Source organism: Durio zibethinus, chromosome 15 (genome assembly GCF_047325235.1).
Source record: "Durio zibethinus cultivar Kanyao isolate XHJ-2024 chromosome 15, ASM4732523v1, whole genome shotgun sequence".
Taxonomy (NCBI): Eukaryota; Viridiplantae; Streptophyta; class Magnoliopsida; order Malvales; family Malvaceae; genus Durio; species Durio zibethinus.
In genome coordinates, this window is record NC_143176.1 from 22,424,438 (window position 1) to 22,447,452 (window position 23,015).

A 23,015-nucleotide genomic window follows, 5' to 3' on the forward strand; every position below is an offset into this window, starting at 1 on the left:
AAGTTTACTCTTAAAATATATAATAATATTTTTAAATTTTATATTTAATATATCACAAATATATAAATTCTATAATATTCAATGAATCATATGAATCACTCATTAAATATAAACTCTTTTTTTTTTTAATACAATCTTTGTAACTTTCCTAAATTCAAGACCATTTTCCGATTTTCTAATAAAGAAAAAGTGGGAGATATAGACAAAGGTGAAGTTGGCCCAGTTCCTAGACCAAAAAAAAAAAAAAGCCAGGTGTCCTTTTCCACCATTTATTAATCTGAAACTAACCACACCTAGGCCTTTCAGAAAATGGCAAAAACGAGAAATTAAAAAAAAAAAAGACAAAAGGCTAAGGACATTTTCGTAAGTTCACGTTTGGCACAATAATTGCAAAGGGAAAAGAAAAAGAAAATAGTAAAAAAATATTTGCAATAAAATAAATAATATTATTTTCATTAATAAAAAATAAAAAATAATTATAATTTTTTAAAATATTATATTAACTAATCCTAATGGCTCATTTTTTAATAAATAAAAAAATAGATGAAAATAGAAATTTGACTAAACGACAGAGTATTATAATTTGAGAGAAGACTTTCGGCGAGTGGATAGGAAGCGTCCACGTCTCCCTACATTGTAAAAACCTCGTACCGGTTGCCCTTGCCGACAAGATACCATCCCAATTGTACTTTCTTTTAATATTTTCTTTTATAAAATATGAAAACATTTTTCTTAATATTTCATCTTCATCTATCATAATTGATGATAATAATATTGTGGGGACCATGATAGACTTTTTTATGTATGTGATTTAATCTTGATGCCCAATTTGGTCACATGGGATATGATGCATATGATTGGTTGTTTAATCACTTAAAACTCTAATCTCAACCATAGAGGTTTTAGTGAACTCGTAGAGGAATAAGAATTATATATATCTCACATGAATCTCGTGTTACAACTTATACATTTTTTAAATAAAATTGAAAAATCTTTGATACATTTGATAATGATTTTAAATTTCAGATTTAACTTTGAAAGATAATTATTTATAAGAATAATAACGGCCTGAATTAAATTAGATTTAAATAATTTTTTTTAATAATATATAATATTAGTAAATTTTAAATTTTAATTTGAATTTGAATTGATTTTTTTTAAATTGATTCTATTCAAATTAAATTCTATTAGTTCGATTAGATTTGATTTATCGATTTTTAAATAATTTTATATATTATTTTAATAAATTTTTAATATAATTAAATAAATTTATATATAAAATAATTATTTTATTTTATAAAAATTTAAAATATATAAAAACTAATAAAATACATAATTTATTTTGGTTTAATTTTTTTTATTTTTTACATCTCGACTTAAAAACTTATCTGAACTTAACATATATATTTAATATTTAAATTTAATTCGAATTAAATAAAAAAGTAATTCAAATCAAATCAAACCAAATATTATGATTTTTAATAAATTTTTTATATTTTCAATTTTTTTCCCACCCCTAATTATTTGATTATTTCTTGAATTAATTCACGTCTCTTAGGCACTTCAAAGAACTATTAACAAACGTGGATCGTTGATCTGATAAAATAATCAGCGACATCAGCCACATAGACCAAATGAACGGTGGTGTCTCAGGCAAAATCAACGAAACGTGGCAGGTAAGCATTGGTTGGACCATAGATAGTGAGGCTAACTTCCGGCTTTGGTTTGGGATATTTTGGTTGCGGCAACGGGCTATAGCCGGTGCAGCAGTCGCAATCATGTGGTAGGTTGGGGCAGTGATTGGTTCAAACTTTAAATTTCCAAATTTAGAAAATAAATTTAGCAAATGATTTTAAGGTGAAAAAGTTACCTTAATAGGAAGGTACTAGTGCTATTGGCTTTATTTGTAGATTAACGGCCACGTGTAGGTTACTCTCTCACAGTCTTTTTCTCCCAGGAATAATATTTAATAATGATATTTTGTTTAAGGAATCGGCATTTCTCTGTTACATTATTCTTGGAGAAGAAATAACTTATGCATGCCGTCATTCACTATGATTTTCGCACTTGCGTGGTACACGTGTTGAGTTAGAACGTAGGCTCGACATTAAGTTTTGAATAATTGACTAAAAAACAAGGTTCGATTTTTTTTGGTCAAAACTTAATAATTTGGAGAAAATTTAATTGGTTATTTGGATAATAAAAAATTGAATTTGATTCTATTTTATGTTGATTAAGTTTTAATTTTTATTTCCTCCATCTCATTTTTTTCATGTTTTTTGGAAGATGTTTATAATTATTTTTTTAACATTTAAATTTATTTTTTAATATTTATTTTTAAAATATTTATGATTTTTTTATTTATTAATGTTAGAAATCATAAAATTTTAATTTCATAAAAAAATTTAAAATTTAAAATTTTAATATATTCAAGTCAAATTTTTTAAAAATTTTATAACAATTAATAACATTTAAACAATTTAAGACGGCAAAAAAATAAATTTTAATAATTTATACAATATTTAAGATTTAATTCAAAATTCATAATAAGTCATATCTAAATAATTATTCTTTTGATAAAAGATAAAACGATTCATGTTTAATCAATATTTATTATTATTATTATTATTATATATATATACACATATGCACACATAAGATTAAAATGGTATTTTAATATATTCAGTGTTTTTATGTAGGTAAGATTTTTACAAATTTTAATTCTTCTAGGATGCCAAAAGAATAAATTTGAAGAAAGTCCATTGATTTTTTAGTACTAATTCATTGTTTCAAACATCATTATAATGGCCTTATAGGACTTTCAGATTTCAACCCACAAAAAAAAAAAAAAAAAAAAAAAGAAAGAGATTGATGAAGGGGAAATAAAGTAAAGTTCTCAAGTGCATATTTTACCTAGTTGCGTTGTCTTCACTCATGTGTGATGGTTGTAGTTAGAAATATTCTCAATGATTGAGGTTCGCTCCCTAATCAAATTATAATCAATTGATTTGAACTAACAATTAGATTACAAAAAAGCTTTATTATAAGTAAATCTTCAAAGCTTTGATCTCTTAAATCAAACGGACTCAAATTTGATAATAATGAAAGGAATGTTTAAGTGTTAGAAATATTTTGGGATCCAAAGAATGAATTGATCTTTTTTTTTTTATTAAAGATTATCAATAAATAATCAAAAATATTTTTTATTTTTAAATTAATTTAACATATATAATGTTACATTAATTCAATTATATCATTATTATATCTCATAAATTTATCATATTTTACTTATAAATAGAGTCATCAATTTATTATTTATTTATTTATTTATTCTTTTAGTTTTTTCTTTTTTTTTCGATTTTTTATATTTTAACTTTTGACTTAAAAAAATATATATCTTCTATCTTTACTTTTAATTATTATTATTATTATTATATTTTTTTGTGATTTCAATGTTTTAATTTTCAAATCAAAACTCGTGACAAAAAACCAAGTCGCATGAATCATGATAGATAGGTAGCTTTGGATTCCAAACTGAAATTATAAACACTTTTTTTTTGGGGGGTGGGGGGGTGGGGGAGACAAAATGCTCATGTGAATAAAACATTTGAAAGACAAGTCATGTCTGATTTAATGAATCAATCAGCGTGGAAAGACCGACATTAATTTACCAATTTTGACAGGTCTAAAAAAAGTAAACAAATTGCCAATTATTTGATTCATACATGTATTTTTTATAGATAAGACTTTTTTTTAATTTTTTGTTAATATGAGAATTGATTCACATGACATATATATTAAATAAAATCATGAAAATTACGAATTTAAAATAATTTAAGTGTGTATTACTAATTCAAATGGCATATATATTTGACAAATTCAAGAAAATTATAGATTTAAAAAAATTTAGATGTGTAATATTTTATTCACGTGAATAAAAATTAAGGGTTACAAAAATAATCCTAAATTAAAAATTTTAAAATAAAAAATAATGTCTTCTAGAAGTCCAATATATTATTAATAGTTTGAACTAACTTTATTATTAAAGTCTTAACTTTAAAGATTGAATTTACATACACGCCATTCAAAATCAAATTTCGTTGTCATGAGTTTCAAGTGGAGGTCATCTAGCCGACAAATTAGTTAATTTAGTCATTGATTTTTTTTTTTCTTTTACGACTTTCTTATTCATAATCATTAAAGTATTTAATAACTTTTTCTCTTACGAGGAAGAATTTGAAGACACTTTGAATCTTAAAAAAAAAAAAAATCAAGCCAACAATATCATAGCCAACTAATTAGATCTTAAAAAATACTAAGCGGTGCCGTTAAACACGGATTAAGACAATATTTAACGAAAAAATTTGTTAAAACAAACTCTAAAGAAAAACCCTTCAGCCATTTTTTATACTTTCTGGATATGGTGTGGTGTCGTCCGTGATACGAAGAAGAGAATTTCCAACATCCTAGATTCCTTTACATCAAAAAGTGATTTTCAGTCAAAATTTTCAACTAAAGTTTGTCACAACTCACAGCGTAATGAAAAAAGATTGCGCCTTTATATTTGTTTAAGAAACGTGGTAACTTCTCTTCCTAGGAAAGCAATAGCTTTACCAACAACTTGATTTGTTTGTTGTGCTTGTGCTTCCCATGAAAAAGCCAATAATCAATGAAATATTTAAACACATTCGACAAAAAAAGTAATTGTTTTTATTAGAAATGATAACAAAATCGGATGGGATATGATCTGATTTTTTTGAATAATATATAATATTATAAATTTTTTAAATAAAAAATTTTAAATTCAAAATTTTTTTAAATCAATCCGATTAAATTCAAATTTTATAGATTTAATTTAATTTAATTTATTGATTTTAAAATTCTTGTTTATTTTTATATATTATTTTAATAAAATTTTTAATATATATAAAAATAAAATTATATATAATAATTATTTTATTTTATATAAATTTAAAAATATATAAAAATTAATAAAATATATAATTTGATTCGATTCAATATTTTTTGTATTTAAAATAATTATTTTATTTTTTTCATATATCGATCTAAATTTCAATCCGATCTTATAATATATATTTAATATCCAAATTTCATTCAAACCGAATAAAAAAAATTTGATTTGAATTAAATCAAACAAGATAATTTCAAATTAGTTTTTAGTTGTTTTGATTTTTTTCTCACTCTTAATTTTTATTGTTAGTAACTTTTTTTAATTTTTAATTTTTAAAATAAAAAAAAAACATATAAAAAATGAGCTCGTAAAAGATTATATCATTCAACGTTAATTAATTTTTTAAATAAGTTTTAATAGTTATAATAATAAATGAAATTAAACAAGAAGTTTCTTTTTTGTTTTAGTTGAGAGTGAGGGTAGTAAGGTAAATTCAAATGGTGAACTTTAACTTAGCTAACCACGTGTTTTTTTTTACGTTGGGGACGTGGACGGCAGTCGGCAGGGGACACACGAGGAAATAACCACGGAAATGTTGAGAAGGGCAGGTTGGGTAGGAAGTGGTTGACAGCTCGCCAGCTACGGGCAGCCATTTCTTTCATCACCATTTTTTATGGCAATTTTAATTATTGATCACATTTTTTTTTATCCATCGTATCAACTGGATTTAGGTTGATTAAAAATTGGAAAGAACATCATTTCTCAATTCATATTGCTTGAGACCTTTTCCATGAAATTGATGGACAATGAACATCAAAATCTACACAAACTATTTGGTGGGGTTTACTAATGGAATTTGATTACATATAAAGCATTAATTTTTTTATATATTTAAAATTTATTTATCTTGATTTATCTTATTTTTTAACTATAAAAATAAAAAATCAATTTTATAAAAAATTAAAACTTTACTATTAACTACACCAAATCAACTTTTTTTTCTTATATTTCATGAAAATTTAAAAATACAAATTAAAAAAAAGAATATATTTTGTAATAAAATTGATAATGATAAGTGTTTAGCAAATAATTTCTCCCTCCTCCTAAGTTTCATTAAATTGAGAAAAATACAAAAAAAAAAATCACAACACATGGTGTAAAATGAACACAAATAACAATGAGTAATCTATGAAAATAAAGATTTAAATGTATATATCAAATATGAATAAATTTTATTATATTTTTGGTTTGTTTATTTAATTAAAAATTTTTAAAATATTATTTTTGATTATTTATTAAATTTAATAAACAAAAATAAAATATCAAAAACTACTCATGTTCACAAATTATTTCTTTAATATTTTATTTATTTATAATTTAAAATATAAATAAATTTTATTATAAATTTTATTTATTTATTTAATACATTTTAAAATATTAATTTTAATCATTTACTAAATTTAATAAACAAACAAAAATAACAAAAATCGACTATATTTATGGAACGTACTTAAAGTTTATGAATGTAGGTTACGTGAACCAAATTGGGTATGAGCAAACCCTAGCCGTTAGATGAAAGGACTTACAACGTGGGTCAAAAGGGGGAAGGTCCAATCAATCAACGATAGGGACAGTTTGATTTGATTCGAATATCGGAGGTTAAGAAATCTTTGTCCATCAAATGATCGAGGCCAACTCCAAAATAGGCATAAGCCGAAACGAACCAGGCGTAATCATGTGGTCACGATTCTAGCGTAATTGACGATCAATTGTCAATAGCGTACTTAATGATCCTTTGGTTGTACACGAGGTAGGAGATTAGTGGATGGTTCACTGACTTTCTAGTGGGGTTTAAACCACTTGAATGCACCCCCCTAAGTAAATTACATTTTAGGGGGTATAGTTAATGTGTAGGATAAAAATAATCTTATTTTAATAAATTCTACGTCGATAAATGTTATTTTTCTCAACTTTTATATTGATTCAAATATGGATAGTGAAAAAAAATAGAAAATAGAACTAAGAGTATAATTATTTTATCTACATTTATATTTTTAATTTTTATATCAAATTATTTTAAAATAAAATTTATGAGTATAAAGCGATAAATTACTTCTTTTTTTTAATTTACAAACAATAAAGACTAAATATTCAATTTCTAACATTGGAAAAAAAAAATTTGTTTTACATATTTGTACGGTCACATGTTATAAAGTAAGGCGAAAATGAGTAAAATGCTCAATGAAAAATCTGTAAATATATTTAACCTAATATTATTTATTAAATTTTATGACTGATTATTAATAGTATTTTATAATTTATTAATTAAATAAATAAATTATGAATATAATAAATTTTGATCATATTTAATTTATTTACATTTAAAAATATGAATAAATATATCATTTGATAAATAATTCATAAATAAATTTAATTTTTATTTATTTATTTATTTATTTGTTAACAAATAAATCATAAAAAATAAAATTAATTCATATCAAGTTGATATACACATTATTACAGATGGATGTTCTCATCTGCGAGACCGCCCGAGTTAAAAAAACCAAGAGAAGAAGAAACAGAATTAAAAAAAAAAAAAATAAAGCAAAAAAGAAAAAAATAATTTAGAGTCTTGACCATATCGAAGAACTGGTAACCGGCAAAACCGGTGTCCAAAAGAGAGAAAATGTTTATATATTCCACTGCCCCTTCTTAAAAATGGCGTCTGTATTCAGTAATGTTCTTTCACACACGTACCATCCCCTTCTCTCTCTCTTTTCTTTGTTATGGAGTCGGTTCGTCGGCGATCATATCTTGCTGTTGACGAACTGGTCGCCGAGTAATTCAATGATAGCCTAGTTTTAAACTTTCTTTGCTTTCGAACGACGCCGTTTTCACTCTCTGCTCTTCTCCTTTGCTTCCCGTGAAGAGAAAATATTTGAAACTCCTGTTCTTTTTTGGTAAAGTCCGTAATCCTTAGCTTCGGTTTAGTGTTGTGATCGATCGATCTCTCCCGTTGGATTTGATTCCTTTAGAGGGAAAAAAAAAAAAAAAGAAACGCTGACCGATGATTTTGTTTTTGAAGCCGAGAAGTTGATTATTTTTTATTTTATTTCATTTAAAAAGGTTTCTGAGTCAAAGCTAAATTCGACAGCAAGTTAAGGCGAAAATACGAAATGCTAGATCTTAACCTCAAAGTAGCGTCGACTGAGTTGACTCAGGACTCCGACTCGGCGGCTCCTTTTACCAGTAAGCTCAATGAAGGTTCTGGAAACCAAATGGACGAATCCGGAACCTCAAATTCGTCAATCGTCAACGACGACGACGAGTCGTGCTACACACGCGCCAACAGAGACGCGTTCACTCTAAGTTTCGACATACTCAAAGTCGGAAGGGGAGGAAGCGAGAACCGAAACGACGACACAGCAGCGGTGGTTACCAAGGAGCTGTTTCCGGTGAAGGGACTTGAAGCGGATTTTGGAAGTTCTGAAGGGCAAAGCTCGGGAAATAGTAACAACAATAACAAATGGATCGATCTTTCGTTTGATAGAAAAGAAGCTGGTGACTCGCGGGTGATGCAACAACAACCGTCACAGACGGTGACGGTGAAGAAAAGCCGTAGAGGACCTCGCTCTAGAAGCTCACAGTATCGAGGAGTTACTTTCTATAGAAGAACTGGAAGATGGGAATCGCATATTTGGTAATTTCTGATTGGTTAATTTGCCTTTTGGGGCGTAACTGAATTTTGACTTGGTCGTTTAAGCCGTTGAATTTTATCCGAATTTTCTTTTAATTTCTTTTTTTTTTTATAATTTTTTTTATTTTGGCTATTATGATTATTTCAGGGATTGCGGGAAACAAGTATATTTGGGTATGGATGTGATTGGTTATTTTCTTTATTTTTTGTTGACAATTTTAGTAATATGGAAAATTATTTTTTGCTTCTATTTTTAGAAAATTTTTAATCAAACTTTTTTTTTTCCGTTGGATTTTATTCAATTTTTTCAGGTGGATTTGAGACTGCTCATGCCGCAGCCAGGTAAATTAGGGGAAAATAATTTGTTAAATCAATTTATGTTTGAATTTGTTTAGAATTTAGGTTAATCTTAGTCTTTCTAAAATCTGGATATTTTAAATTCAGAGCCTATGATCGAGCGGCTATTAAATTTCGAGGGGTTGATGCTGATATCAATTTCAGTCTCAGTGATTATGAGGATATAAAACAGGTTGGAATTCGGATAATGCTATAGAAAATATTGATTTATTAAAACTTATATAAAAGTTTGATTGTTTTAAATGATAGTTAAGTTGGGGCCTTTTTCGGTTTTTTGTTGATGGGCAGATGAAGAATCTGACTAAGGAAGAATTTGTGCATATACTTCGTCGCCAGAGTACTGGTTTTTCAAGGGGAAGCTCGAAATATCGAGGAGTGACACTGCACAAATGCGGTCGATGGGAAGCACGGATGGGACAATTCCTAGGCAAAAAGTGAGGATTCTTGTGCATGGACTTTTCAATTTTGTATTGAACATATCATTTAGGAGTACAGATGTGAAATGTTTGAGTGCCTCTTGGTGTCAAACTGAGAATTGATTTTTCTTGAATTAATTCTCAGTGGGATTGTTTTTTGGTTTTCTCCTTGAATGGAAAAACAATTCTAAGATGCCTATTTCAGAGAGGAAAAATAATTGGGGATGGTGTTTCATCATGGGGATTATGATGCTTCCGTGCAGGTATATTTATCTTGGGCTATTCGACAATGAAGTAGAAGCTGCAAGGTCATAATGATCATAATTACACTCTACCTGTTACTGAATTTATTACCCTGAATTCTCAACCTCAATAGGGTTGCATCCAACACGTCTACCTTTTGATTTTCTGGAAACCAGGGCATATGATAAGGCAGCTATCAAACATAATGGGAGGGAGGCAGTCACAAACTTTGAGCCAAGTACATATGAAGGGGAGATGATCTTTGATACTAGTAATGAAGGTATTATATGCTACTGGTTGCTTCTTATTCTGTGTCTATAATGTTGTAAATAATCTTCCAATCAAGCTTATTTCCTTGATGAAGAACTTTTTGTGATACTGCTCTTGTTAACTCGTGTTCAAATGCTCTTTATGCATTTCAGGCGATACTCACAACCTTGATCTGAACTTAGGGATATCTCCACCTGTTGGCAATGATCCCAACGAAAAAGAGGGGCATCTCGATTTCCTTTCTGGCCCTTATGACATGCATGGCATGAAAAGTTTGAGGGTAACTTTTGAATTATTCTAATTTTCTTGCATGTTTCATCACATGTAGAGGATTGTTGTTCAACCTACTAGTAAATATTGATGTCCATTGTGAGCATTAGGATGTGCTGGAGTTAATCTGTTAATCTTTATCCAGCTTTAAGAAATCTACGTGGCACAGTTGGATGACAATTAAGCATCTTGACCCTGTTTTAACTTGATATAGTATTGATCGCTCATTTTCTATATGATTTACGTCTGCAGGCAGAGAACCCTGCCGCTGCAACAGTGGGTCCAGCCTTCAATGGCCTAGCGGGGACTTCAGATCATCCTATTTTCTGGAATAGTGGATATCCTAGATTCTTTCCCAGTGAGGTAAACCTCATTGCTTTGCTTCCGGATCTTTAAACCTTGTTCAGTCCTTTTCTGGACTTTGCACCAAATAGCATCCAACTTCCACATCCAGGTCAATTCCCATTACTTGCTAAACCAGCCCTATATTGGTGTTTCCCTTAAATAAATTCTGCCTAAATTTTGACGCTGAACTGAAGTTATTTCTATGTGCTAATGACGATGTTCAACAACACCATAAGACAAGTGAAAGTTTGAAGCGTTCTATTCATAGATTGGAATGTTAATGTTAGTAATGGGTGGTACAGCCATAAAATGTCAGTGGTTATATTTTCAGGGCCTATAGATGTTAACATGTCACAAACTAAAAAGAAACAAGACAATGGCTGCCTGCTATAAATGTCTTTCATGGACATGATGTCTCATTTAAGATGGCATGTTAATGGAAAATTTTTTGTTTCTTAGGCAAATTCTCATGTTGGTCGTGGTACAGCCATAAAATGTCAGTGGTTATATTTTCAGGGCCTATAGATGTTAACATGTCACAAACTAAAAAGAAACAAGACAATGGCTGCCTGCTATAAATGTCTTTCATGGACATGATGTCTCATTTAAGATGGCATTTTAATGGAAAATTTTTTGTTTCTTAGGCAAATTCTCATGTTGGTCTATGAATCATAACTCAAAATTTGATTTGTTTGGCAGGAAAGAGCAATGGTGAATAGAGTTGAATCATGTCCTCCGCAAGGTCTCCCAGATTGGGCGTTGCAAATGCGTGGTCAAGTCAGTGCTACGCCCTTGCCACTGTTCTCTAGTGCAGCATCATCAGGATTCTCATTCTCGGCTACCCCTCTCACTGCTGCTATTCTTCCATCGTCAAAACCTCTCAATCCAACGACTCACAGTCTATGTTTCGCCTCCTCAACTGCCACCGCCACTAACATCCCTCAAACCTATTTTCAGATTAAGCCACAACAGGAACCACCTTAGCCTCATTTCCTAACATTTTCAGTGGAAAAGCAACAATAACATCTTTGTTCTTAACTTTTAATTGTATGATGATGATGATGATGAAGATGATGATTCAAATATTGATTCGATATGGGTTCAGAGTTACTAGTTTCTGACTTGTTTGATAAACTAAAAAAATTTATGAAAGCAATTCCTGATACCACCCTCTCTCCTCTCGCTTTTCACTTTCAATTTTATTATAATCAGCCTTCCTTTTCTGGGTTAATACTATCTTTGAAGAGATTTTGGAAAGACGATATAATTTTAAACGCAATATGATAATATAATAAAATGATATATTTTTAATTTTAATAAAATTAAAAAATATATTTTATATTTTCGTATCAATATAAATTATAATATATAATTTTTATATAAAATATGATATAAATATATAAATTATTAATATTTTATATAATATAAACTGAATTGTCATATTTAATCTCAAACATTATTGGACCCACCCATCTCGCAAATTATAATGTACCAATATTACTAGACCTCGTAACGTTAGCAAATTTATGCTGAAAGAAGTACAAAATGCAACCAAAAAAAAAAAAAGGACAGCCCACAGTGTCAGTTCTTTTACATTTTGCTTTGAAAGGAAAGCAACACCACCAATCGTTGGAAAGGTTTGCTTTCCATTTTGCTTTGTTTCCCATTTGCTTTTCATTATTGGCAACAATCTTGGCTTTAGATAACTTATAAATTCATCGCCTCTTCAAAACTCTAAGGATTTATAGTTTTTTTTTTTAATTTTTTATTGAATATTTTAAAAAATGTATTGCTTCGCATCATTTGTTTATTTACATGTGATGAGACCCAATTCAACGTTTGTTCAAGAGAGCAATATGAAAATGAGTAAGTAATTTTTAACACTAACTACCTCTTCCCAAGCTCTGAAAATTAAAGACCATATTTGTCATGGTTTGGGTTAGGGGTGATAATAATTTTTGGGGATTAAATTTGGCTTAATTTTTTTGGATGATATATAAAATTATGAATTTTTAACTTCAATCCAAATTTGAATTAATTTTTTTTTTAAATTAATTCGATTCAAATTGAATTCTATTAATTCAGTTTAGTTTGATTCATTAATTTTTAATTTTTATATATTGTTATAATAATATTTATAATATATTTAAATAGATTTATATATATAAATAATTATTTTATTTTATATAAATTTATAAAATATATAAAAATTTATAAAATATATTATTTTATTTGATTTTTTTTTTACATTTTGATTTATAATTTGATTTAAATTTAATATATACATTTAACATTCAAATTTGATTTGAACTAAATTAAAAAAAAAAATTGATCTTAATTAAATTGAATTTTATAATTTTAAATCAATTTATTATTATTATTTTTTTCATCCCTTAATTTTGGTTCTGCGAAATGCTTAAAATTCCCCAAATGGCAATCAAGGTGTATACTTTATATGCTTCTTGACGTGAAGTTAAGCGGTGGGTTACCTAGCAATGTCACCTTGAAACATGATTGGATGGGGCAAGAATTTCATTATTTTGTGGGCCTCCATTTTGATTGGTGAAATAAAGAGCCACGTAAACATTAATCACTCATCACAGTGTACAAACAATGAATGTGACGTTACCGTCTTTTTTAACGAAAAAATAAAGTTGGGTAGAAATTTGATATTAGTGTTCATGGCTAATATATAGCTTTCTTTGTTTTGTCAAATCACTCTCTCTGTATCTCTCTCTTTTAGTTTCCTCTTTGCAACTGCCACTTGCCGGTTTACATTTCTCAAATAAAAAAATTTAGAGTTTTTATGAGAAAAAAAAAAAAAGGAAGGCAAGTCATTTGCCATACAATTTCCTTGGCTTAATTGTTATTAGAAGGGACAAAATTTAGTTATAGTTTGATAAGTGAGGTTTATAAATTTTATTATTAATAAAATTTAATGTGAAAAATAATAATATATAAAAAATTATTTATAATTTAAATTTAATTGATACTTAATTAAAGATAAAAATTTTATTAATATTTTTATTTAATAAATATATCAAAATATATTAATTTTTTTTAAAATTTTATATATTTAATTTATATATTGAAATTTTTTAATTTATCAATTTTGATTCTAATATTTAATTTTAATAAAAATTTTTATAAACTTTACTTATAAAATTTCATATAAATATTTTTTATTAAAAAAGTTTAAGAACTTTAGAAGGCAAGTCACTGACTTCTACTACCAATAAAAAAACCTTCATTTTTTCATAACATTAGAACAATTAGCTCAGAAAAGGAACATCATTAAAATCGTTTAAAAAAATTAAACTCAAAAGAAAAACTTGCGAATGCTGGTAAGTGTACTCTAAAAAAAAATGCCTTGGAACCTATGCTGCAGGGAGAAAATGAAAGGAAAGAGTAATCCATTGAATCATGAGAAAGTTCAACAACTAAATTCAAAAGATTACGTAAAATCATCTTGTACCCTTAAACAAGGCTGCGAATTTCAGGACAAGATATCTAGAAATTTGATTTGTTCTTTGTCCTTTGTAATGTCCAAACTGGGATATATACATTATTAGTGAGGCTTCCAGGACTCCACGTGAAATACTTTTTTTTTTTTCAATTCAACTTTCAACTGTTATTAATACTATGAGAATGGCAGAAAAAAATTCCAATAAAAAATACCCAATTTGCCTTCTCTCAACTACTTATTTTTCTTGCAGTTAATTAAATGATATTGATGTGTTGTTGTATAAACAAAATATCGGTGCATTGTAAAAATTTTGAAGTAAAAACTAACTAATTTTATATGAGCATTTAATTTAATAATTAATACATAATTTTTTTAAATTTTATTTTTTTCAAATAAAAAACAAAAGAAGAATAACTTGGCATTCGGTAATACTACAATAGGGAATGAAGGAAACAATCTCATGAAAAAAAAAAAAAAAGGTCACTAAATGATTGAAGGGGGTTTGAAACACGTGGTGGACCCAAAGCTCAGTTGCATCCTCATTAACTCTCCAATGAGCCCCCCACCCTTCCCACCCATCCTCAATTTAGGTTTGGTTCTTTTGGTGTTAGGGATAAGGCTAAAGCCTAGAGAGATTGCATTTTGACTTATGAAGGATTTTTTTTTTTTTGTTTTTTTCATGCAATTCTAAAAAACAAAATATTTATTGTGTGGCATCAAATCAGACACCGAAATTGGTGGAGAAGGTTTTTTTTTTTTTTTTAATTCAATTGCTGGCTTTGGGTACCACATGTTTCAGCCAACTTTTGTCCATTGGTTCCAATTATTTTTTGTTTGTTTTTGATAATGACAATAATTGGTGGGGGTAGGGTGGTGAGGTCAGCCTTAAAAAAAAAAGGGTGTTAATACTCAACCAATCCAATAAATGAGGAATTGAATTTGTGAAACATGTGTCTGGCTATGTGTATTTTGATGGTGGCAATGATCTCCTTTAAGGAGACCAAAAATTATTTAAAAATAAAAAAGAAAAACAGATAATGTGTTTCCTTTTTTTGAAGGGGGGGGGGTAATGAATAATAGAGAAACTGAGTTGGCATTTTATTAATTTGGGTTGGAATCTGACTCAGTCCGAGTTATCCTACTCTTCTGCTAGCCATGTAAATAATCCCAACGAACAGGTGAGATAGAAAATAAGTAGTATTCTACTCAGGGTTTCTCCATCGCCTAAGCAAGAATCGTAGGCCCATAAAATGCCCAATAAGGCTCCCAACAAGCCCAAATCTATATGGACTCCGTAATCTTTTCAGATACATCTACAGAGAGGCTTGAGCTACTCATTAAGTCTTTGTTAGCTCTGCCCCAAGAAGTTGTGTCTTTTATTATTATAAATATAAAAACTACAAAAAGTTTTAAATTACTAGATCGGTTCATTGAAAGCTGACCCTTGGACAAGTTTTTATTTATACAAAATATATTGGGTTTTGTTATCACAAATCCATCTTTGATAAATTTATTATCAAAAGTCCTCAATAATATTTTGTAAATCAAAGTTTAAGTTACTAAAAAGTAACGAAAATGTACCCGATTTCATCCTTTAAGACAATAATGTATATAGCGTAATTTTCAATAAATTTGTAATCAATTTGTGTTCAAAACATTTTTTAATTAATTTTTATTTATCATCATACTATTCAATTTAAAGCCATTAAAATTCTATCATACATTAACTTTCAATGTACATCCTAAACATTCTAACCCTCTAAGATGAATTAGTGAAAATCACTAGTTGAGAGATCTTATTATTATTATTACCCATTAATTTTGAAAGAAAATGGCGTACAAGAAGTCAAATCTAGTGTGTTGTAGTTGCATAAAACTACAAAAAAAAAAAAAAAGTTAAGGGATTTCAAGCGGTGAAAATCCATGTATGAAACACATCATACAAACTCTATTAATTGAATTCAATTAATCTGTCTGAAGATGTCCATGGACGACTGTACGAGTATAGCATCCAAATAATAGGGAAAAGAAATAAGGGAGAATTTGGGTTCCGATTTAGATCTATTTGTGTCAGAGCAAGAGCAAGAGCAAGAGCAAAACATTCAGCAACAGGAGAGAATCAAACCTCAGTTAGATCATATACAGTACTCAGCGGGACAATTGAGGATTATGTCAGAAATAGCAGAAGATCACTTCAACTGCAATATTGAGGAAACCCATCAATTAAATAAAGATGTAACATTTTGGAAGGATGCAAGTGCAGACACAACAGGCAAGCAGAAAAAATAATAATAACTGTGAAATATTTCCTCATTTACCTGCTCGTTTGCAAACACTGGCTTTTTGGCCCAAATTATCGGCAGTTTGATCCTTCATGAGCAGCCCAATGAGACCAGTTACAAGTCAACATTCCATCCTCACATGCAACCAAATTTGAACAAAATCGTTCTACTTCTTAGAATAGCATTGCCATTGAGTGAAAACTCGATTGCAACAACAATCACATCCCAAATGTTCTGTTATACAGATCACCCGAAGTGGGCATCCTGTACTTTGAATATTCATAACCGGAATAAAGCTTGTTAAATCCCAGTTTCTCATTTCTGAGGAGCTCTGCCACACCAAGATTGCTTCCACCCTGAACATCATTCCATCCATCCCAATGACCATTTGATACATGTGAATTCCTTGACTGTTGGAGAGACAACTGTGCAAATGGGGACATATTGTTCACTTGTGATTGATCCATTAGCCTAGAAGGAATTCCATAAGAATCATTAAGAGAAGAAAAGCTATCCCCAACATCACATCTTAGGTTCTGATGCGGAGAAAGAGATCTCTGCATCAATAGTTGAAATCTGGCCTCATTTTCATAGGGACCTAACTGTGGTGGAAAATTTGATCTCATGTCTAAGCCTAAATTGTTGAGCCATCCCTTAAGTCTACCCTTCCCAACTGCCAAAATTGCTGGATCCATAAATTCTATATCCCCAGGGCCACCAATACGACCACTTGCTGGAGCCTGATAAGAATTTCTTAACAGGGACGAAGAGTCCATCAAATGATCTCCTAAACAAAAAAGCGGTCAGTTAAATTGCAGGCAAAGAACTTCCAAAGATTGCAAGCCAAAAAATAAAACGAGAACTTACCAAATACGGTGTCAAAGGCAGGGTCTACTCTCTCGTGAGATGCAAAGCCTGGAGGTGGTGCCCTGCTAGGAACAGAGAATCCAGGTGGGGCTGAAATTTGAGCTCCTGAAACTGCTATACGACATAGAATAAAGGATCAGTATGAACTAAATCAAAACCAAACTAGGACAAAAACCTAAAAATTATTGACATGAAGAAACAAGGCTCAATGTCAACAGAAAAAAAATCAAAACAAGTCGCTTGGTATAATCAGAAGTCAGAAAAAAAATTCAGGCAATGGTGGAACAGTGCACATAAAAAAAATCTAATTATGGCAAACTAATTTATCCATTATGATGTTAAAGATCAAATTATGTGCATGCTTGTAACATGATTGTAAATTATAAACAACATATACCACTCAATTCAACATTCAGACAGTAAGAGTAAAGTTCACTAAGTTCAATAACATGATTGAACATAGCAGGAGCAGAGAAATTTCTAGACACTCACCAGAAAGATTATTAGAAGAGAAAACTGAAGGATTGGTAAAATTGTCAGATTCCTCAAAGTTACCGGAACAAAAACCATTAGAAATTCCAAACTTATTTAGATAGATGTCCCTGCTCTCTGCAAACTCTTGGCTAGAAGGCTGGTTCTGCGGCATTTGCCCAAAAGCACTAAATGAGGACTCAACATCAAATGGATAATATTTAGAATCCTCCTGTCTTGCAAATGAGAATCTGGACTGATTATTATTCTGTGCTTTCGAGGAACTAGATAATTTGAGAGAATCGGGCTCCTTGTCAGTGTCCCCAAACAATTTAGCCAGGGTCTGAGGTGAAGTTAAGGACTCATCCCATGTATCAAAATCTAGCGATAATATGCTTGAAATTATGCTGCTCTCTCCTGTATCTTTGACATCATTGCCTTCAGCATTACAACGGAATCTTCCCATCTGCTTTCCTTTCCCTTCATTTGAAAGCAGAAGGGAACCTTCTGTGGTAAAATCCGAACCAATACTACTGCTTATGTACTTCACAGGGTATCCATTTGATAAAGAAAAAACACTAGATCCATGAAGATGCAAACTGTCACTAGCTTTATTATCTACAAAGAGAGTATCAGAATTCAAATTAACAGCACCAAAAGTCTCACTATGTAGCAAAGAATGGGACCTAGAATGATTTGATAAATGATGTGAAATTGGTGAATTTGGCACATAACTCGAACGGCTATTTACTTCTGGATCTTTGAGTCTTTGATTATCAAAAGACAATATGTCTTTCTCTACTTCAGAACTTGTATTTGCCACTACTTGAGTTTGTGTATCAGTTCTCCAATCAGACTGCTTTTTTGAAACACACACCCCATTGGGAGATGTCACATATCTCCCAGTGGCTGGTGAACTTAAAGGTTCTCGATAGTGCTTACTATAACATTGTTGTAACCCCTGACTACTAGGTGAGCTGCTTGATCCATGGTCAGAAGCGGAACTGCTTGGTTTAACTACATCAGAATGTCCATCCAAGACATTCCTATCTAAGGCCAAAGTTGACATATCAGAGCACAAGCTCTGCATCTTCTCATCCCCAAAGGATGCACTCCTCACTTTCTCACTAGAGGAAATAAAAGATTGCCCAGCATGGTCAATGGTGGAACTTGTAACAGTTGATGGTATATTAGCACCCTGGTTATTATGATTGGATGCCAGTGGACATGACAACTGGCTGCTCAATGATTTAGCAGCAGAAACTCCATCGGGTGAAGTACGTTTCTGTAGTGCGGTAGTTTGACATTCTAAACCGCTATTTTGTTTCAAAGGTTTTAACAAATCAGGTTTACCCTTCATATGCATAGCATGATTCACCTCAGATGGCTTCTTTATAGCATCACCATGTAATGTGCAAACCTGATTTGTGTTTGTTATTGCAGAAGAAAATGGTAACGTGCTGCTAACTATATCAGATTTCAGCTTAGAAGGTCCATTTGAACACATTAAGCCGGCCGATTGTGGTTGGTTTAAAGCCCGCATTCCCCTGGCAGAATGATTCAGAATTTTTAGCACAAGCAATTAACATAACAAAGTGTAAGAGAACAAATTAAATGACATACCATGATGCTCCAGCCGGAAGAGCAAGAGATCTACTAGAGCTCCCATTTGGGGGAGAACCTTTAGGAATGTTCACTGTTGTATTCTGTACATATAAAAATTCACAATCAAAGTCCATTTCACGAGCCAAGGCCAAGCATACATGGTACTTAAACCCATCCCCTCTTCAACCCACCAACCCTATCATTTGACAAATTCTTTGTGCAATGACCCAAGATAAAAACAATCTATTAAGAATCTTGCAATGACCCACGAAAAAATACAAAACATTAAGTGGAGAGATAAGAAGTGTAGAGAATGTCTGTTTGGAAGTAGAGAACAACTTCACTATTTTCCTAAATTCTACATGTAATAATATCACTTGCCCTTTTTTTTTTGGGAGTTGAAAAAACATGAACTTACATTTGGAGCATTTTTAGCAATAGGTTTTGCTGCAGAAGCAGAACTATTGGGGCAATAATCATCCACTGGCAAAGGTAACATATTTCCAGCACGCCATTGCATATTGTTTGTTGCACCAGTTATTTGTTGAACCCTACTCTTTTAAACAACTACGTAAGTGTATTAATCCTCCAAGAGAAGACATTATTAAAAATTAATGGAGAACCTGGAATGCATGCTTAGAATATAAATTTTGCAATAAAAAGTTAAAAACAGAGCCAACAAATCCAAATTTTGATTTGAAACTCCTCTTTGGAGAGCGAGAACTACAATAGTTAACCTATTTTTCAAAGAGGGGAAACCTTTTGACAATTGGTGCTTACAAAAGAAAGGGTGAGAATTCAGGACGCAGCAATGTGAAGACATAATCCTTTTAGAAGGATTATCATAACGATAGAGTAATCTATATACCAAAAAGATAAAATTGGGTTCACAAGTAAAGCTGTCAAAAAGTCCTTTGTAGGAGCTAGCTTGCTAATAATTAATGTCATCCTATCATCCTTTCATCCTCCCCTTGCAACTTGTTTATATGGTTCAGCAAAAAAAAGCTTTCCGTGTGCATATGATAGCAATCTTAGGCATGGGCTACTATAACAGTAATATACGTATATGACAGCTCTAATGGCTTTTACTCATATAAAAAAAGAATGAAGTTATATTCAATGCATGCTTGCATTTATTTGAATCAGAAAGCATCTAAAAGTTCATTTTCTTCATCTCACAAAGAAAGTTACATAAAGAATGAACAAAAATAAAATAAAATAAGAAGAAATAGAGATGACAGCTATAACTGAGTTGCAAACTCAAAATGAATATACCTTGTGTATGCTGATATAATCTCATCTTTGGTGAAACTATCCTCTTGAGAACCAAACTCATGCAAATATAGACAATCAGGATTGGTGCATGGCTAAGCGCCCCCCCCCCCCCAAAAAAAAAAAAAAAAACCTCAGTTACATGTGATATACTAGTTTCTAAACTAGCAGCAACAAATAAAAAATTTTCTTCAATTTACGAAAAAAAGGACCAAAAATCACTTCTAAACATACCACATTTCTCAGCCATGCATGACAATACTTTGTTGTACCAAAGCATGCCCTGAAATGAATATTCCAAGCATTAGAGATGATTTCCTGCATCCATCTGCTAACAAAAGAGAAAAAAAAAAACTCCATAGACATGTTTTTATACTTTAATGGTCTACCCTCCAAAACAAATGCATGTACAGACTGGATACATCGAATTGCTTCCTCTTCTTTTGAGTATGTAATATATCTGTACATGGAGTAAAAAGACGAACATTCAAAAAGAAAATTCCAAATAACAGAACTACAAAAGACAAAAATATTAAAAATAATATGACAAATAATTTTTCCTTTCCAAAGAAATCCATACATGATATAATATGCTTTTATTAAAGATCCAATACACAAAACAAGTACATCTTAATATTTGGAAGATTTAAAACCAAATACATGAGAATTATGCACTTACACACTACACGTATTGTTTGGAAATTGCTGAATGACACCAGCTGCAGTCCGAGACATAGATACTTTTAGAACTTTACCATATTGACCAAAATATTCTCGGTGTTGGAGAAGCTGCACAAAAGTGATACATGTTTCGGTCATTATACAAGTACAAAAGTTAGCTTGCAAACGCATGCAAGGAGGATAGAAAGAGTGTACATCTTCATCTGCCAGATTAAGTGGCAAGCCAACTATGTAAACAAGATTCCTTTGAATAACTCGCACACTGCTCAGTTGCTTCCTTCCTTCAGATGATTTAGCCTTTGCCTTCTGTGACTTCATTTTTCTTTCCAAACTAATTTCAGCAACCAGCCTGCTTAGAGAAAAATCTATATACATGAGAAAATGGCAGTTAAATATTGCAATATCTTTAATGAGAATAAGATGTGAAGAAGCTTGCCAACCTCTCACAATTAGCAGCCATGCCTACAATCCTTTCTTTATCATAAACTCTACAACATGCTGGACACTTCCCCTCTGTGTCATCCTTCTCAGCCATATCCATTACGTGATGCCAACACCAAACGCATATCTGCCACGAAGTAGAGATTTAAACAAAATAAGATCAACAGAGATAAGGTCTCTGGCACAAAATAATTCTCCACTTTTCCCCCCTCTCTCTCACTCTAATTAACTCTTTTTACATTTTTCTTTCCTGATTTGTATTGTCAAACATATGTAAGAAAGAAAATAAGTGTAATTTGCTTCAAACCTCGTAACCACATTTGCAAGGCTTGAGCTGCTGATCAGTCAAATCCATCTCCTCCTCGCAAAGGGGGCAGGTCTTTTCTCCATCGTCACTCATGATTGACTGAAACCCAAAAACAAAACAAAAAAATAATTAAAGAAAAAAAGTAAGAATTATATACTGTACAAGCAGAGTCAGTGAAATCTTAATTGAATTACCAAAAGAATTAATCAAAAATTTCTTCAGAATTTCATTTTATAACCACAATCGAAATCTTACACTTCATTTAGATAAATCGCAAACCAAACCCTAGAAATCCCTATTCCTAGCTCTAATAATCTAAACCCACAAATTTCCAGTAAAAAAATACAGTAATCATCAAAATGAACCTCGACTGATTAGCAGATCGACAAACCGAAGACACCTAATCAAATCTCCCAAAAAATTAACAATCGAATTCCCAATACAGTACCTAATTGATAATTACCTACCTGCAATACAATAAATCAAGAAAAGAAACAAACAAAAAAAGGAACATAAAGACTCCCGATGAATCATGACTTCGAAATTCAGAATGGATAAAAGAAATCAGGTATCTTAAAAAAAGATCTAAGGGCATAATTGGAAATTTAGGGTTTCAGAATGAGAGAGGAAAAGAGAAAGAAACGACTTACAGTTGGGGGATCGAGAAGAGGACGAATCTGTGAAGATGAGATTGTGCGATAATAATAATAATAAAAAAAGGAACAAACAAGTAAGAACAGTACCACTTAAGAGAACAGAAGAAGAGAGCCTTTGAAAGACAGACCAGAGAAGAGAGGGTTCTTTTGGTCTTTTGGCTAGCTGTTTTGGTTGCTGGCTTAGTGGCTTTTAAATTTTATTTTCATTTTTTTCCTATCTTATATTCATCGCTGTCATTTAAATATGATGACTTCTAAATGCACCGTTCAACCACCTCTTTACGTCCCGTCAATTTCTTTTTAAAAATATTCACATAATAAAATATCAATTTCATTTTTTAATAAATTACAATTTTATCCTCTTACGAAATATGCCCATCTTTTTCTTCTTTTTTTTTCTTTTTCATTTTTTTTCAAACGTTCAACCTTAAATCCTTAAATTTAAAATAAAAATTTT

General features: G+C 30.5%; 2 protein-coding genes across 9 annotated transcripts; one reads left to right on the plus strand and one right to left on the minus strand.

Moving 5' to 3' along the window:
• Positions 1–7,635: 7,635 nt before the first annotated feature.
• Positions 7,636–11,675, plus strand: LOC111301440 (ethylene-responsive transcription factor RAP2-7-like). Of its 3 annotated transcripts, XM_022897071.2 has the most exons (11): positions 7,737–7,872; positions 8,039–8,612; positions 8,758–8,783; positions 8,921–8,951; positions 9,054–9,138; positions 9,255–9,400; positions 9,646–9,690; positions 9,802–9,905; positions 10,048–10,175; positions 10,418–10,528; positions 11,210–11,675. In XM_022897071.2, the coding sequence occupies exons 2-11, from the start codon at positions 8,089–8,091 to the stop codon at positions 11,492–11,494; spliced, it is 1,485 nt and encodes a 494-aa protein (XP_022752806.2). In that variant the 5' UTR covers positions 7,737–7,872; positions 8,039–8,088; the 3' UTR covers positions 11,495–11,675. The 3 variants fall into 3 exon arrangements, with proteins under 3 accessions (XP_089601000.1, XP_022752807.2, XP_022752806.2); XM_089744874.1 differs by lacking the exon at positions 9,646–9,690 and having other exon boundaries at positions 7,636–7,872; XM_022897072.2 differs by lacking the exon at positions 9,646–9,690 and having other exon boundaries at positions 7,636–8,612.
• Positions 11,676–15,902: 4,227 nt separating this feature from the next.
• Positions 15,903–22,719, minus strand: LOC111301441 (uncharacterized). Of its 6 annotated transcripts, none has more exons than XM_089744873.1 (14): positions 22,646–22,719; positions 21,903–22,001; positions 21,595–21,722; positions 21,350–21,503; positions 21,153–21,262; positions 20,850–20,933; positions 20,708–20,756; positions 20,477–20,568; positions 19,620–19,752; positions 19,220–19,302; positions 17,618–19,143; positions 17,126–17,236; positions 16,295–17,045; positions 15,903–16,174 (listed from the first exon to the last, which is right to left on the minus strand). In XM_089744873.1, the coding sequence occupies exons 2-13, from the start codon at positions 21,993–21,995 to the stop codon at positions 16,477–16,479; spliced, it is 3,132 nt and encodes a 1,043-aa protein (XP_089600999.1). In that variant the 5' UTR covers positions 21,996–22,001; positions 22,646–22,719; the 3' UTR covers positions 15,903–16,174; positions 16,295–16,476. The 6 variants fall into 6 exon arrangements, with proteins under 6 accessions (XP_089600999.1, XP_022752812.2, XP_089600997.1 ...); XM_022897077.2 differs by having other exon boundaries at positions 17,126–17,239; XM_089744871.1 differs by adding an exon at positions 22,553–22,579 and having other exon boundaries at positions 21,350–21,722.
• Between the last annotated feature and the right edge of the window lie 296 nt (positions 22,720–23,015).

Bases quoted from the DNA above. Each gene is read 5' to 3' on its own strand.
- LOC111301441 (XM_022897077.2), bottom strand. From the start codon at position 21,995: ATGAGTGACGATGGAGAAAAGACCTGCCCCCTTTGCGAGGAGGAGATG. The intron at 21,723-21,902 runs GTTTGAAGCAAA...ACTTCGTGGCAG, and splicing joins CTTGCAAATGTGGTTACGAG to ATATGCGTTTGGTGTTGGCA. The intron at 19,753-20,476 runs GTATATTCATTT...TTAAAAGAGTAG, and splicing joins ATTATATCAGCATACACAAG to GGTTCAACAAATAACTGGTG.
- LOC111301440 (XM_022897071.2), top strand. From the start codon at position 8,089: ATGCTAGATCTTAACCTCAAAGTAGCGTCGACTGAGTTGACTCAGGAC. The intron at 8,952-9,053 runs GTAAATTAGGGG...TTTTAAATTCAG, and splicing joins ACTGCTCATGCCGCAGCCAG to AGCCTATGATCGAGCGGCTA. The intron at 9,401-9,645 runs GTGAGGATTCTT...GCTTCCGTGCAG, and splicing joins GGACAATTCCTAGGCAAAAA to GTATATTTATCTTGGGCTAT.